At 40.3% G+C, this 16,232-nt stretch overlaps 1 protein-coding gene across 4 annotated transcripts in view; it reads right to left on the bottom strand.

Moving 5' to 3' along the window:
- The window catches only part of loxl3b (lysyl oxidase-like 3b), a 32,131-nt gene that overhangs the window by 9,158 nt on the left and 6,741 nt on the right, over positions 1-16,232 (bottom strand). For 2 of the 4 annotated variants that reach the window (XM_024799524.2, XM_024799523.2), the window contains exons 3-8: positions 15,375-15,538; positions 13,984-14,201; positions 8,816-8,881; positions 6,290-6,346; positions 5,153-5,360; positions 4,893-5,073 (exon numbers count right to left, since the gene is read on the bottom strand). In XM_024799524.2, coding sequence (XP_024655292.2) covers positions 4,893-5,073; positions 5,153-5,360; positions 6,290-6,346; positions 8,816-8,881; positions 13,984-14,201; positions 15,375-15,538 — 894 coding nt within the window. The remainder of the gene's footprint in view (positions 1-4,892; positions 5,074-5,152; positions 5,361-6,289; positions 6,347-8,815; positions 8,882-13,983; positions 14,202-15,374; positions 15,539-16,232) is intronic. The other 2 variants (XM_024799526.2, XM_024799527.2) reach the window with 2 other exon arrangements.

Below are 16,232 nucleotides of genomic sequence, written 5' to 3'. Positions count from 1 at the left end.
CAAACTTTATATTTGGTACAGTGCAGTCAGACAAGTATGGTTCTCCTGGCAACCACCAAACACAGACTCGTACATTGAGTTGCCAGATGGAGAAGCATGATTCGTCCAGAAACATGTCTCCGCTGCTCTAGAATCCAGTGGCAACAGGCTTTACACCACTGCATCTGATGCTTTGAATTCTGCTTGCTGATATAAGGCTTGATGCAGCCATGGAAACCCATTCTATAAAGCTCTCCATCTTCTGTTCTTAAGGTAATCTGAAGGCCACATGAAGTTTGGAGGTCTGTAGTGATTGACTCTGCAGAAAGTTGGTGATCTCTGCACTCTATGCACCTCAGCATCTGCTGAATCCGCTCTTTGATTGTACCTGAGTTGCTGTTGTTCCAAATCGCTTCCACTTTGTTACAATACTACCAACAGCTGACTGTGGAATATTTAGTAGCAAAGCTGCACGTCTACATGCTTGATTTTACATACCTGTGGCCATGGAAGTGTTTGAAACAACTGAATTCAATGATTTGGATGGGTAAGTGAATACTTTTGATAATATAGGCTTTAAAATATTCCAGAGCCGGTGCTACCAACATCACCTCCAACAGAGGCAGACTGAGAAAACGTCTGCTGCATGTAATATTTTAAAGGTAGAGTGCTGTTCAGATAAAAATAGTTATTTAAACAAATCAATTTGTCTTCACATTCATATGACAGATAACTGGTTTTTATCGGTTTTCAGCGTTATTTTGTTATCGTTTTTATCGTTAACTTGGTTTTCCTGGGTCTTTTCACGTGTGTTATGAATAAATCTTCTTTTTTTCGGTACCGGTACTAGTTTTATTTTGTTGTATTTTTCCGCGACACCTTAAAGGCCGGTCCGTGGCGCAAAAAAGGTTGGGGACCGCTGATCTAGAGTACTGATCAATCATTTGGTCAGCAGCTAATAAGACAGATCTGAACAGACTTCAGTTAGTCCAGAACAAGGTGGCCAGATTAGTGTTAAGGTGTTCATACTATACAAATATTGATAAAATGCATGATAAACATTCTTGGCTTTCTGCACAAGCTAAATTATACTATGACTTACTTGTATTTTTAAAGAAAGCAATACTGGTAAACACACCATATTTTTTTTCTGCTCAGTTGCAATATCCAGATGAAATACATAACCGTAGTACACGATTTTCAACAAACCGCAATTTAGTAACTCCTCGAGTTAAAAGCAACTTTTTGAAAAACTCTGTTATATTTAGAGCAACTTTTTTATGCAATTAGAGAATTGGCTTCTATTCATAATTTTAAAAATCGCTTAAAAGCCCAATTAGGCAGCTTTTAATTCATTGTAAATACTGTAAGAGGGCAATGCCATTTGTAATGGAAATTTGTGTATTTTGTTTTGGTGTTATTGATATTTATATGCTTATATTTTCACAATTGTAAAACCTTACTGTGGATGTAAGAGCCAAATTATGTGGATATTTGGTATCCACTTTATTGTGTAACATTTTATTTGATTGTATTTGATGGTTTGGGCCCCATGAAGACTAGCAACCAATGTTGTGGAAGCTAATGTGGTTCCTTATAAATAAACAAATAAACAAATAAACATTGATCATGTAAAGGACACCCTGTGTCTTAAAAGCTGAAAACTAAACTCAAGGCATGCTAAGGAACACGTGCCAGTGAGAAGCGCAAGATTTCAGAAATGAACCCAGAGTTTGTGTTGCTTTTCTGTCTGGAATGGAAAATCCAGAGTTTATCGCAGCTCAGGGTTAATGAATTCAAGGTTTTGACTAAACCTGCTTTCTGGAAGACAGCCCAGGCCAACTTCTTCTGTGGTAGATATCATAATGTACACAAACTACAGCAGACATCCCCACCCAGCATTTCTGAGAGCGGGTGTGACGGGTGTGTTCTTTATGAAGCTGCAAGAAACTAATTGTATTATCTATGTGCAGCTGTTGTGTGTGTGTGGATTGGTTTTAGAAAATTCTTCGAAATTCAGCACCTTAAACGACCTAACAAAGGCGCAATTTGTTCACAAGGACATGCATTTCTTCACACATATACACAAAAAACTGCTTCATTCAGGATTCCCAACCTGCCTGCTCTAAGCCTTCAGTGAGGCTTTTGGAAGTAGATCAGCTTTTCAGCCAAATTTCAACAACTTTAATATTTTTCCTACAAGCCAAGGAAATGGACAAAGTGCAGACCAGGGAGTTTAGCTACAAAAATTATTACAATTGTTATTTAACAACACAACTCACCATAATCTATGCATATATTGTCATAGATTACATTTCTATATGTCTTCAGTGTACACACATCTTTGACTCTATGCAATGTCTTCTACACCTTGGCAGAAAAAGTCATTCTTGTTGCTCATGTGGAGCCCAGGTGGCCCAGACACATGCTGGCCTTATAAAACTGACTGCCTCGTCGTCACATGAAATGATCCATAGCCCAGCTGGAAAAAAAATACTTTTCTGCTCTAAAAGTGCCTGACCACCACTTAGGAATCACAAACACATAAAAAAAAAAGCTATTTAATGAATGGGGCACTCGGTCGGAGAATTAATGGATAAAACACACTATGAAAGGCCCATTATTGTAATGACTTCATCAGAAAATGCACAATACATTTACAGCTCTGTCTCTCATGTCCTCCATTCCTTCATTTTTATCTTTCTACAAGTGTAGCATTCCTTTACTTTTTCAAAAAGCTTCAAATGAGGATCCGTGTAGGAATGTTAAAGGCAGATTATCAGTTCTGCAGGTTGAAGCGATGATCTGAGAGATTAGAAGGCCAGAGACGGACAGCTGGCGACTGAAGTCCTCTCTGAAGACAGTTATAAACACATCCTGGCTTCAAAGAGATTTAATGCAAAAAAAAAAAACTCAAACAGAATCCACTCAATGATCAAAGTCTTATAAAATAATTTTTTTGAATCTGTACAAACATTTCTCTATAAATAACCTCTTCAGTTGAGTTAGATATCTACAATGGGGCAAAAAAGTATTTAGTCAGCCACCGATTGTGCAAGTTCCCCCACCTAAAATGATGACAGAGGTCAGTAATTTGCACCAGAGGTACACTTCAACTGTGAGAGACAGAATGTGAAAAAAAAATCCATGAATTCACATGGTAGGATTTGTAAAGAATTTATTCGTAAATCAGGGTGGAAAATAAGTATTTGGTCACCTCAAACAAGGAAAATCTCTGGCTCTCACAGACCTGTAACGTCTTCTGTAAGAAGCTTTTCTGTCCCCCACTCGTTACCTGTATGAATGGCACCTGTTTGAACTCATCATCTGTATAAAAGACACCTGTCCACAGCCTCAAACAGTCAGACTCCAAACTCCGCCATGGCCAAGACCAAAGAGCTTTCGAAGGACACCAGGAAAAGTATTGTAGACCTGCACCAGACTGGGAAGAGTGAATCTACAATAGGCAAGCAGCTTGGTGTGAAAAAATCAACTGTGGGAGCAATCATCAGAAAATGGAAGACATACAAGACCACTGATAATCTCCCTCTGGGGGAAAGATCTGGGGCTCCACGCAAGATCTCATCCCGTGGGGTCAAAATGATCATGAGAACGGTGAGCAAAGATCCCAGAACCACACGGGGGGACCTGGTGAATGACCTGCAGAGAGCTGGGACCAAAGTAACAAAGGTCACCATCAGTAACACACTACAACGGCAGGGAATCAAATCCCGCAGTGCCAGACGTGTTCCGCTGCTGAAGCCAGTGCATGTCCAGGCCCGTCTGAAGTTTGCCAGAGAGCACATGGATGATACAGCAGAGGATTGGGAGAATGTCATGTGGTCAGATAAAACCAAAGTAGAACTTTTTGGTATAAACTCAACTCGTCGTGTTTGGAGGAAGAAGAATACTGAGTTGCATCCCAAGAACACCATACCTACTGTGAAGCATGGGGGTGGAAACATCATGCTATGGGGCTGTTTTTCTGCCAAGGGGACAGGACGACTGATCCGTGTTAAGGACAGAATGAATGGGGCCATGTATCGTGAGATTTTGAGCCAAAACCTCCTTCCATCAGTGAGAACTTTGAAGATGAAACGAGGCTGGGTCTTCCAACACGACAATGATCCAAAACACACCGCCCGGGCAACAAAGGAGTGGATCCGTAAGAAGCATTTGAAAGTCCTGGAGTGGCCTAGCCAGTCTCCAGACCTCAACCCCATAGAAAATCTGTGGCGGGAGTTGAAAGTCCGTGTTGCTCGGCGACAGCCCCAAAACATCACTGCTCTCGAGAAGATCTGCATGGAGGAATGGGCCAAAATACCAGCTACTGTGTGTGCAAACCTGGTAAAGACCTATAGTAAACGTTTGACCTCTGTTATTGCCAACAAAGGTTATGTTACAAAGTATTGAGTTGTATTTTTGTTATTGACCAAATACTTATTTTCCACCCTGATTTACGAATAAATTCTTTACAAATCCTACCATGTGGATTCATGGATTTTTTTTTCACATTCTGTCTCTCACAGTTGAAGTGTACCTCTGGTGCAAATTACTGACCTCTGTCATCATTTTAGGTGGGGGAACTTGCACAATCGGTGGCTGACTAAATACTTTTTTGCCCCACTGTATATGTGGAACCAGATCAGGTAACTTTTAGATATGCACTGGTACTTTTCTATTAAATTTGAGCCCTCTGAAGCACTTTCTTACTACAAGCCTCATTCACCCAGTCACACACACAGGCACTTTTTACTATGCCAAAGTACTTGAAACCTAACATTCACACACTCACACTCTGATGAATGCATAGGGGGCAGCTTGGGTCTCAGTATCCCACTCAAGGATACTCTGACATGCAGATTGGAGGAGCCAAAGATCACCATTGTACAAACTTTTTAATCATTCCTGACCTTGACCCATGCGGGCACCGGTGAGAGCCTCCTTGGCGCTGCCAAAGCCGAGCTCCCTGCAGACAACGCTGGCCGACAGCAGATTCCAGCGGTCGTCGCACACAGTCCCCCACACGTTGTCTTTCAGCACCTCGACCCGACCCTCGCCTACCTTGGCACCTCCTTTCAGCCTCACATTGGTCTAAAGAACAAAGAGACACTTCACGTTATTCAACTATGCCAGCACATATCTGTGACCACTTCACAAAAAAATACTTTACCGAAATTTTCAGTTTCTTTTTCAAACCGCTGTTTTGCATGAACAGTGGCCCCGGCATGCAGCTAATGACAGCCGGCATGCCCCCTGCGCAGGAGGATGTGGCGTTTGGCTTGTTGAATTCCAGCGGACAGGCGGCCAGATGGACCTCTGTACCCGTACATGCCACAGAGTGAAGATGGAAGTTGTTCTTCTGACGTTCCAAATACAACCTGGAGGGAGCAGAAGCACGAGCAGGGACTGTGGTGAGTGAAATACTGAGCAAATCAATACCCTGATTGTATTTATGGTACACAGAAAATTTTTTTTATATATATATATATATATATATATATATATATATAACACGCACGCACGCAATAATAAGAAATGTTGGTGTGGTTTGTTTTAAACACAAATAAAGATTATGATTATCACTTGGGTTAACAAAGATGTCACATTTTGGAAAATATTCATTACTCTGTCCTGCTGAACATTTTACAAGAGGATGTATAATCCATATACAATATATAGCTGTAGTTGGTTAGTGTAGCAACAAAGACCACCAACAGGAAACTTAAACGTGCACAAACTTAAATAAAATCTTGGCAAAGGTCTCTGCTTGGCTGAGAAAAAAAGTCAGGTAACCTTTTATAAAATAGCAAATGGTTTTTACATTTGCATTTTGCTACTGATTCACTCGATTCAGAGCACAGAGAACAGATCAGAGCCTGCTATTTTTTAGTCTTTGTGCTAAGCTACGCAGACTACCTGACTCTATGTGACAAAAGCTATTTCATCAGTTTTTCAACACTAAAATGCTCTTTATAATAACAAATCTTTGGACATTCAACAACACAATCACATATACGGTACGCACACACATCTATGACAATTTCAATATTCAAAATTTTGTTGATTCTACTTCATTTTTTTTTCATGTCAGTATGTCAGAGTTATTCTCTATAAGTATTCACATGCATGGGACAGGTTGTCATACTGGAGAGAATGAATCTGGTTTAGACAGTTTTTCTATTTTTGAAGAGGGGAAAATTCAATATTTTGGCTGCTTTTAGGCTAATCTGGCTGACTTTATTAGCATGTGTGTTGGTCTTTGCAGACAGGTTGAATTTCCCCACTTCGTTGTTCATTCTCAGATTACCTTTTGCCAGGGCTGCTCTGTTTAGACTTATTGATAGCTTTAGCTTTGGGTGTCTGCCTGCAAGGTAAAGATGGGTTAGAGTGCACAGTTAGGTGAAGAAAGTGATGTGACAAAGTGAAAAATCATTGTAACAAAGACTGCGTAATACATTATAGGGTGTTAGTACAGATACACTCTTCAAAAGGATGTGCCATATTCAACATAGAGGCTAAGCAACTGTCGTTACACAGTTATAAAACACTGTTTTACTGATGTAATGCAGAGTAAAAATGCACAAAAAGCCCACAGGCTAGTTGAACCAAGCACATCCTTCTTAGGTGAATTACAACAAAATTTCAACAAAAATAGACTGAAAACAAAACACAACAACATACAATGTTGGCCATTAGGGCAGAGACCCGACAGGTTTAATTAGCATTGACATAAGTAGATACACTTTATGGACAAAAGCATACTCAGATTTCGCCTTTCCTTTGTATACAGTTGGTGTGACGATGGTGGCCAGGAACAGAATAAATTGTGATACAGTTGGTATGTCCATATGCTTTGGGCCATAAAGTGTATCACATGTTTAACACGATCACTGACACATGGTTAGTACAAACTAAGCTACTGTGATTGATGTACTTTTATGTCAGTGTGAACTTTAAGGGTTTTTTTTTTTTATATATGGTATGGCATTGCTTTATGTGTGGATGGGCTGCAAACAAAAAGCAGATGTGTCAGTTTCCTGCAGGTCTAATGGTTAAAGGTCACATGACAGTCCATACAGGGTCTGTGGGTAAGGGTGATCTGTGCTTTGTGTTGATGGATTTTTCTTTTAAATGTCAAAGAGTTTCTTACTTATCCCAAAAACTTCAAATGTCAAGAACTGAATCAAATAGAATCTGCAAATTGTAAATGTATTGTTTTAACCAGAAAAAAAGAGTATTTCAATGTTGCTCGATTGCCAAACTAATAAGAGCACCTTCACTGCTTCAATGTGAAATAAGAGTACGCAGCTTCCAGGTGGTGCTAATCAAAGGTACTTGATTAACTGATAGTCAGCGAGTATAAAAGTCTCTATAAAAGCAGAAGCTGGGGCAGGTTGCTAGTCCTTTGGACAGATCAGACCACAGTGGAAATGTCTGGCCACGATGCGCCATGTTTGCCATGTTTGGCAAAAACCAACCACAGCATATCAGCACAAGCGTCTCATACCTACTGTCAAGCACAGTGGTGAAGGTGATGATTTGGACTTTTTTGCAGCCACAGGACCCGAGCAGTCATTAGGTTCATGAGATCCTCTGTATACCAACGTATTATAAAGTCAGTTAAAGGTTGGCCAAAACGGGGTCATGTGTTGGGACAACAATCCCAAAAAATCTACAACACAATGACTGGAAAAAAAAAAACTATTTCAAGCTTTGGCATTGAAAACCACAAACTGGAAAAGGACAAATTTATTTATTCTGATCGTTTTGAGGGATTAGCTGACTTGAAGAAAAAAACCAGCATGGTCATTTAAGGTCCCCAACGCCCGGGCCACGGAGTTGTTTGGTTCCGGGCCACGAGAGTTGAGGCTCGGGTGTGAAATTTATGGTTTCGAGGGTTTTTAATCAGTTTTTCGTGTTATTTTTTTATTGTTTTTATCATTAACTCAGTTTCCCTGGGTCTTTTCCCGTGTGTTATGAGTAAATCTTCTTTTTTTTGGTACCGGTACCGGTTTTATTTTGTTGTATTTATCTGCGACACCTTAAAGGTTGGGGACTGCTGATTTAAGGTATATTCCTTCACACCACATTTATCTGTTAAGCTTAGCTATTCACTGTAATAATTCATTTTCCTCAGGAGCAAAAGTTTAACCTCAGGACACCAAAAAGTATCATGTAACACATCCAAAAACATCTGTGGTGCGACTTCCTAATACTCACATACCAGGATGAAACAGGATGAACTGGATAAAACAAACACTGTCAATTATTTGCAGATTCTACCAGATGCAGGTCACTTTCGGTTATATGAACTCTGCAGTCAAATGTCTGCGACTGCTTCAGTGTAAGAACCCAGGATGAAAAGTTGCTGACCTCCTCCAAAAAGCAGGCCATAATGAAGAATGGGATTTCCAGCTGTTGCATTAGATTAGGAGGACTAATGCATTAAAACAAACAGGCCTCTGACACTGCACAGATTGACAACATCTGTATCATCAAAAGATTCATTATGTGTTTTGTTATTAATACTGTGGAATGCTAAGAATTTTAGTAAGAATGGGTTTGTGCTGATGATATAAATATATAAAATTTAAGTAATATGCTTTGACTTAGGTATCATTCTCAATCTGTGCTGTCAGCAGACATGTTAAAAGACAGAAATGGGAAGAAAAGTACCTTAGCACAATGTACCACAACCCCTTCATATGCTCCACACAACATAATAATATGAGATTAGAGAGGGGAAGGGACAACTAGCTAAAAAGCAGGCACTGAGTGGTTATTTTCTACTCCAACTGGAAACCCACTACCAAAACTACAGTAAACAGTGTACCTTCCACCGGCTGAAACATTAACCTTTGGCCTGGAGACCTTCTCAGCTGCTCGCTTTTTCAGACGTCTGTAACAGTGAGACAGCCAAATTCCATCACATGCAGGAGAGAAACGACATCCAAGCACACAATTCACACTAACACATACACAGGCTGTCTTTGGTCAATACACACATTTAGTTAAGCTAGTGAAGAGACAGTGGTGAGTAACAGTTCTAGCATTCTGTAAGTACACATACATACACAATGCGCACATGTGTGATAACAGCTGAAAGCAACTCTAACCGTTGAGAATTCATTAGTGCAATGGACATCCTCAGTAAGCATTTATCAACACAGTATTGGTTATTGACTAATATAGCGCAGTTATATTTCATAGCTTGAGTGATAAAACAGCCTTGGCATGTCACAGATGTGTTACTCTACATGTGACCGTACGAAAAGATAATGCAGGGAAAAAAAGCTCGAGGTTGTGGTTATTTAGCTTGTCCAGCAGAGCGTTGCTGACTGCACTTTTTGCAATACTTAGCACCATGTGCAGCACATGTGGCAGAGCATGCATCCCAGCTGTGTGGCTGCTGTAACGCAGAGGCTTTACAATAAGTAATAAAATGAGTTTGTGAATTGCATAATGTAATTTATGTTTGTTTTTTTAGGGTTTTTTTACTCCCTATAAATCAAAATCAGCGCCGGCTCCAAAAATCCATTTTAGTAAGGATTACCACTGAGAAAGGAATTTATTAGTTACTAGTGATTGCAGTTATTTATATTTGATGGTAATCTCCTGTATTTTGACTTCCACACGCTTCCACACTCATGGCCAGGAACCAACCAGTGCAGAGGCTTTGGAGATGTCCTTGCATGCAGGGCCTCAAAACAGCGCGTAGGCTGATGTGGCAAGTCTAATACTAATCAGTTTAAAATTTGGCTTAAACAGGAAATGGAGTCACAGCAAAGTTCACCACAAGGGGAAGAGCAGGGTTTGTTTTTTTACAGTTACAGCTGCAACATATAGAGACTGGTTTGCAAAGCTCTGCACAGCATATAAAGACTACTGGGTACTTGAATAGCTTGCAGACTGCCTGAGCAAAACAGATCAGGTATCAGTGACATCACACGTAGCACTGATTAGGTCAGCGTGAAAGGAGGAGTTTGAGATTTTCCAATTGGAAATGTAGAAAGGTGGTAGCTAAGCCAACAGTTAATGTGAGTTGGACCAGCTGTTATTAGCTTGGACCGGAGGCTGAGTTTTACTTTGCTGATCTAATCTAACGCTCACTTATCGCCTCAGCTTCGTTGCCACATTGTTTATGACTACACACAACTCAAGGTATTTTTAAGTAGTGAAGTATGACTACTGGAAGCTCTTTGTTCCATAAAATATCACCAAAAAGATGAACATTGTGACTCATTTCATGTCCTGGTAGTCTGTTCATTATCTTACCCAGACCCCCTTTCTATGACTCCAAACCTCCCCCCAAAGCCTCAGCCTTCACACGTGTCTGAGAGAAAACACACATTTCCCCTCGTACTACTGTGAACCGTCTGCAGGGGACGAATAAAACGTCCTTGAATGGAGTGCAGCCAGGAATGTCTGCAGTCGCTCTGGAGGGAATCACTGTTCTCATATAACACAGCAGGGTCTGCTCTATCCAGTCTACATAGTTTTAAAACAAAAAGAAAGGCCTGAAATTTGGCTTGATATATGACATTGGAAGCAAAACATAAAAATCACAAGATAGGTTATGTTTTTTATTGCAATCATAAGACATCAACACTCCAGGTAAAATCTTAACTGGTAATTGTTGTGATAACACAAATCGGACTGTGGTTTCCATTCATGCACACAGTTAACAGTCACGTCAACTTCCTTTGCAAAGTACTGAGTACAGCCCAAGAAGTTTTTCAGCTTTGCAGTCTATCCAAAGAACAACAAAAACATCCTCTGAATGAAGAAATAGGAACCAGAAGAGAACAATCAGACGCTCGTACAAAATGCTGAAGCTTTCCTCACACGAGCTGTGCTGCAGACAGCACATGCAGCGTTGGCAGGCGAAGTCTACACGCATTCCCTGTCACAGCCACAGTAAACAGCAGTCACTATAATGTCTGCTCTTTACTGTACACAGATTAAGATCTCGCTTGAGGTTTGGTCAAACTGTTGCCACTTTGGTTTACACACTAAAAGTGTGGGAATAATGTCAGAGAGGCTGCAGCAAATATCCCAAGTGAATGAGGGAAAGAGCAAGTTAGAGCCGCTGTTTACAAGCAGCCGGATTCCCACTGCTGGCACTGAGAAATAAACTTGGAAAAAGAAAGTCCGCTATAACTGAATTAGGGCTGCCACAAACGATTATTTTGATAGTCGACTAGTCACCGATTATTTTTGCGATTAGTCGACTAATCAGATCATCATCCATTAGACGTAAAACTACAGCTTATTGCACCAGCAGCATCTGCTCTCATATAACTATCATTAGCTTACAGCTTTAAGTGTTTAAGGTCTGTGCTAACTAAAAATAAAGACAAGATGATAGTTTATTAAATTTTAATGAAATTTGCAGATTGTTTCGGTGAAGTTTAATAAACTCCTTGCTATCTAAAATATAACAGGACACTGGAGTATATTCTGGAGCATCTCACACTTCTGATAATCAGCTGTCTGCTTGAGGTTTATTCAGCTGTGTAAAAACTATAACTTTAATCTCAGACAAACTGATTTACTCAGGAACAAATAAAATACTAAAAAAAAAAGCCAAACAATAACATTTTAAGTTATCTAAGTGACTCATATATATTTAACCTGAGTAGCGAAAGACGGCGGTGGGTTTGAAAACGATTTGCGGGGAGTCCGGTGTTCTCACAGCGCTAGTGAGCCTAGCCCCCGGCTCGCTAACGAGCTAGTGGGTAACAGATGTCTCCGAAAACGTCGGAGCGCTTTTGAAAATATGTGGTGTCCTGATAAACTGAGCAGATATTTGAGGTTTACACAGCTACATTCTCGCCTGAAAATATGTTAAACGTTTATTTTGTGACCCAGAAAGAATAATAAGAGTAACATTAAAACTAACTAGCTGCCGCCATTGTTGGAAACTGCGCCGGGCCGCGCTATGAATTCTGGGACACAGCTGCTTCTTCTTCTTCTTCTTCTTCGGGGTTTAACGGTAGCTGACATCCTTGTACATGCAATGCTGCCATCTTCTGTTTCAGTCCGTTATTACACTCTTAAATCCTGCCACTTATTCCTGCGTCTTTTGTGATCATACAAAGTTTCAAACGACGTGTCGACTATTAAATCAGTCGTCGACGATTTTGATAGTCGACGTAATCGTGACTAGTCGACAAATCGTGGCAGCCCTAAACTGAATACATTTTTATAGGCTGTGCAATTGGTTTCTCTTTCCTATCAATTTAAAAGAAGAGTTTGGTATTTTAAGAAGTATACATCTTCTTATTTTAGGGGGTTTGAGATTCATACAGTGGGGGAAATAATTTTTTGATCCCCTGTTGAATTTGTGACATTGTTCACTTGAAAATGAGCAATTTCTCATTTTTATGGTAGTTTCCTTTTAATGGAGAGAGGCAGAATATCAACCAAAAGTCCAGAAAAAACACATTAAATAAAGGTCGTAAAATGATTTGAAACAAGAATTTGATTCCCAAGCAAAACATCACTTAGTACATGGTGGGGTAGCCTTTGTTGGTAAGAACAGCAATCTCATGAGGGATTTTGTCCCAGTCCTTTTCACAGAAACCCTCTAAATCCTTTAGGTTTCATGACTCCACAGATTTTCTATAGGACTGAGGTCTTGAGACATTCTATGACCTTAATGTGGTTCTTCTTTATCCACTCCTTTGTTCACTTAGTGATACTTTTTGGGTCACCGTCATGCTGGAAAACCCATCCGCTACCTATCTTTAGGGTTCTGGCTGAGGGAAGGAGGTTCTCATCCAAGATATTACAGTACATATCTCCATCCACTGATCCCTCAATGCACTGAAGTAATCCTGAATCAACCCCAAAAGCATGTTTGCACCTCCGTGCTTGACTGTGAGGATGGTGTTCTTTGGGTTATACTCGGCATTTCTCTTCCTCCAAACATGGAAGGCTGATTTGTTGCCCAAGGGATCAGTTTTGTTTTCTTCTGTTAGCAGCACTTTCTCCCAAGCCTTGTCTGAATCATTTAGATGTTCTCTGGCAAGCTTAAGATAGGCCTCTGCATGTGCCTTCTTGAGCAGGTGAACCTTGCGGTCAGGCCAAGATTTCAATTATTACAGCACAGCGTGTTACCAATGGTGTTCTCAGTGACTGTGAGAACACCAATGCCTCCTCTCTTGGTGGTGAAGAGGTTGGAATTGAAGGAACTGATGGACAGGTGCTTCATACATATGCCAAGTTCAGATCTGTAATTCAATGATTGATTGATTGAAATCTATGTGCTGCATGGGCACAAAGACAATCTATGAGAGAAAGAATTTTGGCTGCTTGAAGAGGATCAAATACTTATTTCTCTCATTAACCTAAACATGTATGACTTTTATGTAATGTATTTTTTCTGGATTTGTGGTTGATATCCTGCCTCTCTCTGTTAAAATGAAAATACCATCAAAATAGAGCCTGTTCATTTCATTGGTAGTGAGCAAACTTACAAATTCAGCAGAAAATCAAACAATTATTTCCCCTACTCTGTCTTGGTCTTAAACATGAAGCTACTGCCAGCAGCCTTTAACATAAAGACCGAAAGTAGATGAAAGTAACAAAGGTGGAAGAACTGAAACAAGCGTCTAGGTCAAGCTTCACATTTACTATACAGACATGTGATCGTCTCATCTGAGTCTTGGCAACAAAACAAATGTCTTTCTCGAGATTAGTTGAAGATTATTATCAATAAATGGGGGATTTGCTTGTGTTTTCGCTGGTTTTTCTCAGGATCTTGGGTTTCTCCCACTATTAAAAAACATGCTAGTTTAAAATGGCCTATCTTGGCCTAAGACTCTCTCTCTCAAAAGACACCCTTTGTCTCCAGAGTTTCACTTTCTTGCTAAATAAAGGTTCCAAAAGCAACCAAAAGAAAAACACAAACATGCTTTCCCTTTTAAAGTAGTGTGGGGTCTCTCTTGCTGAAACGATATACACAAACAGCCTCATAACCTGATGCAATTCACTTACCTGTAGAAGTTTTTGTTGACCTTCCTCTCATGAGGGAACCCCAGCATGCCACAGACCACGCGGGTGTTTTTGGCTGTCCAGCCTACATCGCAGATCTGTGCCCAGCCATCTTTGTATTTCACCTCTACCACACCTTCCGTGATGGGCAGCTTCTTTTTGGCCACGCCAACCACTGGCCTGAGTCGCACCTCCTCGACTTTGTTCTCATCAACTTGTGCCTTGCAGAACAGGAATAAATAACAAATATATTTATTTATACAGGATCACAAGTTGCTCTTGGAGCTAAATTATATGGATGAAAGCTAAACTATTTATGAAACTTGTCCTGCATGAGAGGACCAGACTACACACTGACTCACGTCTGTACCGGACAGTATTTTTCAGGTCTCGTGCTCTCACTAACAGCTCACGAGTGGTAAACGTGACTCCGATTGCCAGCGATGCACTGACTCACTTCCGCTGCTGTTTATTTGGAAAAGAAAAATCTGGCTCTGGTCGTAGATTAAAGTCTGGATGCCACATTTAAGCAACCCTCACTCACAGCAACAAAGAAAAAGAGGGAAGATGGTCATGTATCTGAAAATCCACTCACTTATTCCTATGAAGCTTTTTGTATTTAATGCAATCTTCCTGTGTCATCTGCTCATTCAGTCTGTGAAGACGAGTCACCAGAATAACCTTGTTCACCTGGGACCATTCAGTTATGCAAACAACATCAAAGACAGAGACCGACTGGAAAAAAATCTCAGCCAGCAACCCACCTATGTGTGTGTCCTGAGAGGCTCTGAGTTGCACATCTTTATTTATTAAATGAGGGCATGGTTTAACTTTGAGCTTGACATTCATGTATTCTGCATAACGTAAGCCGAGGTGTTAGACGCAGAAGTCCTGCCTCAAGTACAGAAACTCATAAATGAACTGGTGACATCCATTTTTTCAAAATGCACATGAGTTTCACTGGCAATTGGTACAAAACACTTTTAAAACTACAAAACTACAGAGACCTAGATGAATGGTCAAATTAAACTACTTTACCTTCAAGCCTACGAAAGCATCATAGCCAGGAATTTACTGGATCAACAACAAAACAAGTGTTTTGCCCGGCTATAACTGACTGTAGCTGCTAAGTTTATTACAATTTTACCTCAGGAGTTTACACTTGGAGAAGCTTTTGCTTTCAGCAGGTTAGACACGTTATAGAAAAAGAGCTAATCAGCACCATGTGCACTAGCCACAGGTGGAGCTGCACAGAGGCGTTAGATTTCTTCCATGTGTGTAGTCCTTATATATCAAGTCTATAAACTGTGAAGAAAAAGGATTGTTTATAAACAAGTGACGGCTTCTTAATCGGCTCTAACTTAATCTCTCTTAAATATGTTTCGGCAACTTACATCAATAACATTCGAGTCCACGAAGCCGGGTATCCTCTCATCTTTGCAGACAACTCCGGCATCTTCATCGTGAGTGCAGTCGCTGTTGCCCCAGCCACGGGACTTGCAGAATTCGATGCTCTTCTCACCTCCGTGACACTGCACGTTGTCCAGCCAGATTTTTCCTACGCAGGCGACAGACTGTTAGGGAAACTCCACCACACTCCCAGGAGGGAGAAAGCAATAAACCCCAACCTGGAAGTAGCACTTGTTTGCAACACTGGTGGCTAGGAAAAAACGTTTGCAGCTGCACTTACGATTTCGGTGGTTATAGTTTTATTAAAATCACTACAAGACTCTACAAGACTTTTTAAGGCTAGACACGGCGGCTTTCTAAGGTCGATCTAAATGCTAACATTGACGTCGTTACTTACACACAAAGGCAATGCTAACATGTTCATGGAATGTTAGCATGGCAACTTAATTAGTTCCAAAAACCTAAGTACAGCTAGAGGTGATGGGAATGTTATTATTTTACAAATATTTATTCATAAACATCTGGAAACATACTGTTTTTTTATTGTGTAGGACCACAAAAAATTGTCCTAATGCACTTCCTAAAAAGTAAAGGCGTTTCACAGTTACTACAATTTAGGTAGTATACTGAGGTGAACAAAAATACAGCCCCAATTCAAAAAAAGTTGGGAAGCCGTGCAAATGGTAATAAAAACGATTCTACTCAATCATTTTCAACACATTACACACTGGGGAGTCTAGACAAACTAGATTTTATGTTGGCACATAATGTTGTTGGAAACAACTACTTTTCTGAACACCCTTATGTGTGTTACATCATGTAAAACACAAATGGATGATCAC

This window comes from Maylandia zebra, linkage group LG19 (genome assembly GCF_041146795.1).
Source record: "Maylandia zebra isolate NMK-2024a linkage group LG19, Mzebra_GT3a, whole genome shotgun sequence".
NCBI classification, from domain to species: Eukaryota; Metazoa; Chordata; class Actinopteri; order Cichliformes; family Cichlidae; genus Maylandia; species Maylandia zebra.
The sequence above is the reverse complement of the archived record's forward strand: the minus strand, read 5'-3'. Positions and strand labels throughout refer to the sequence as shown.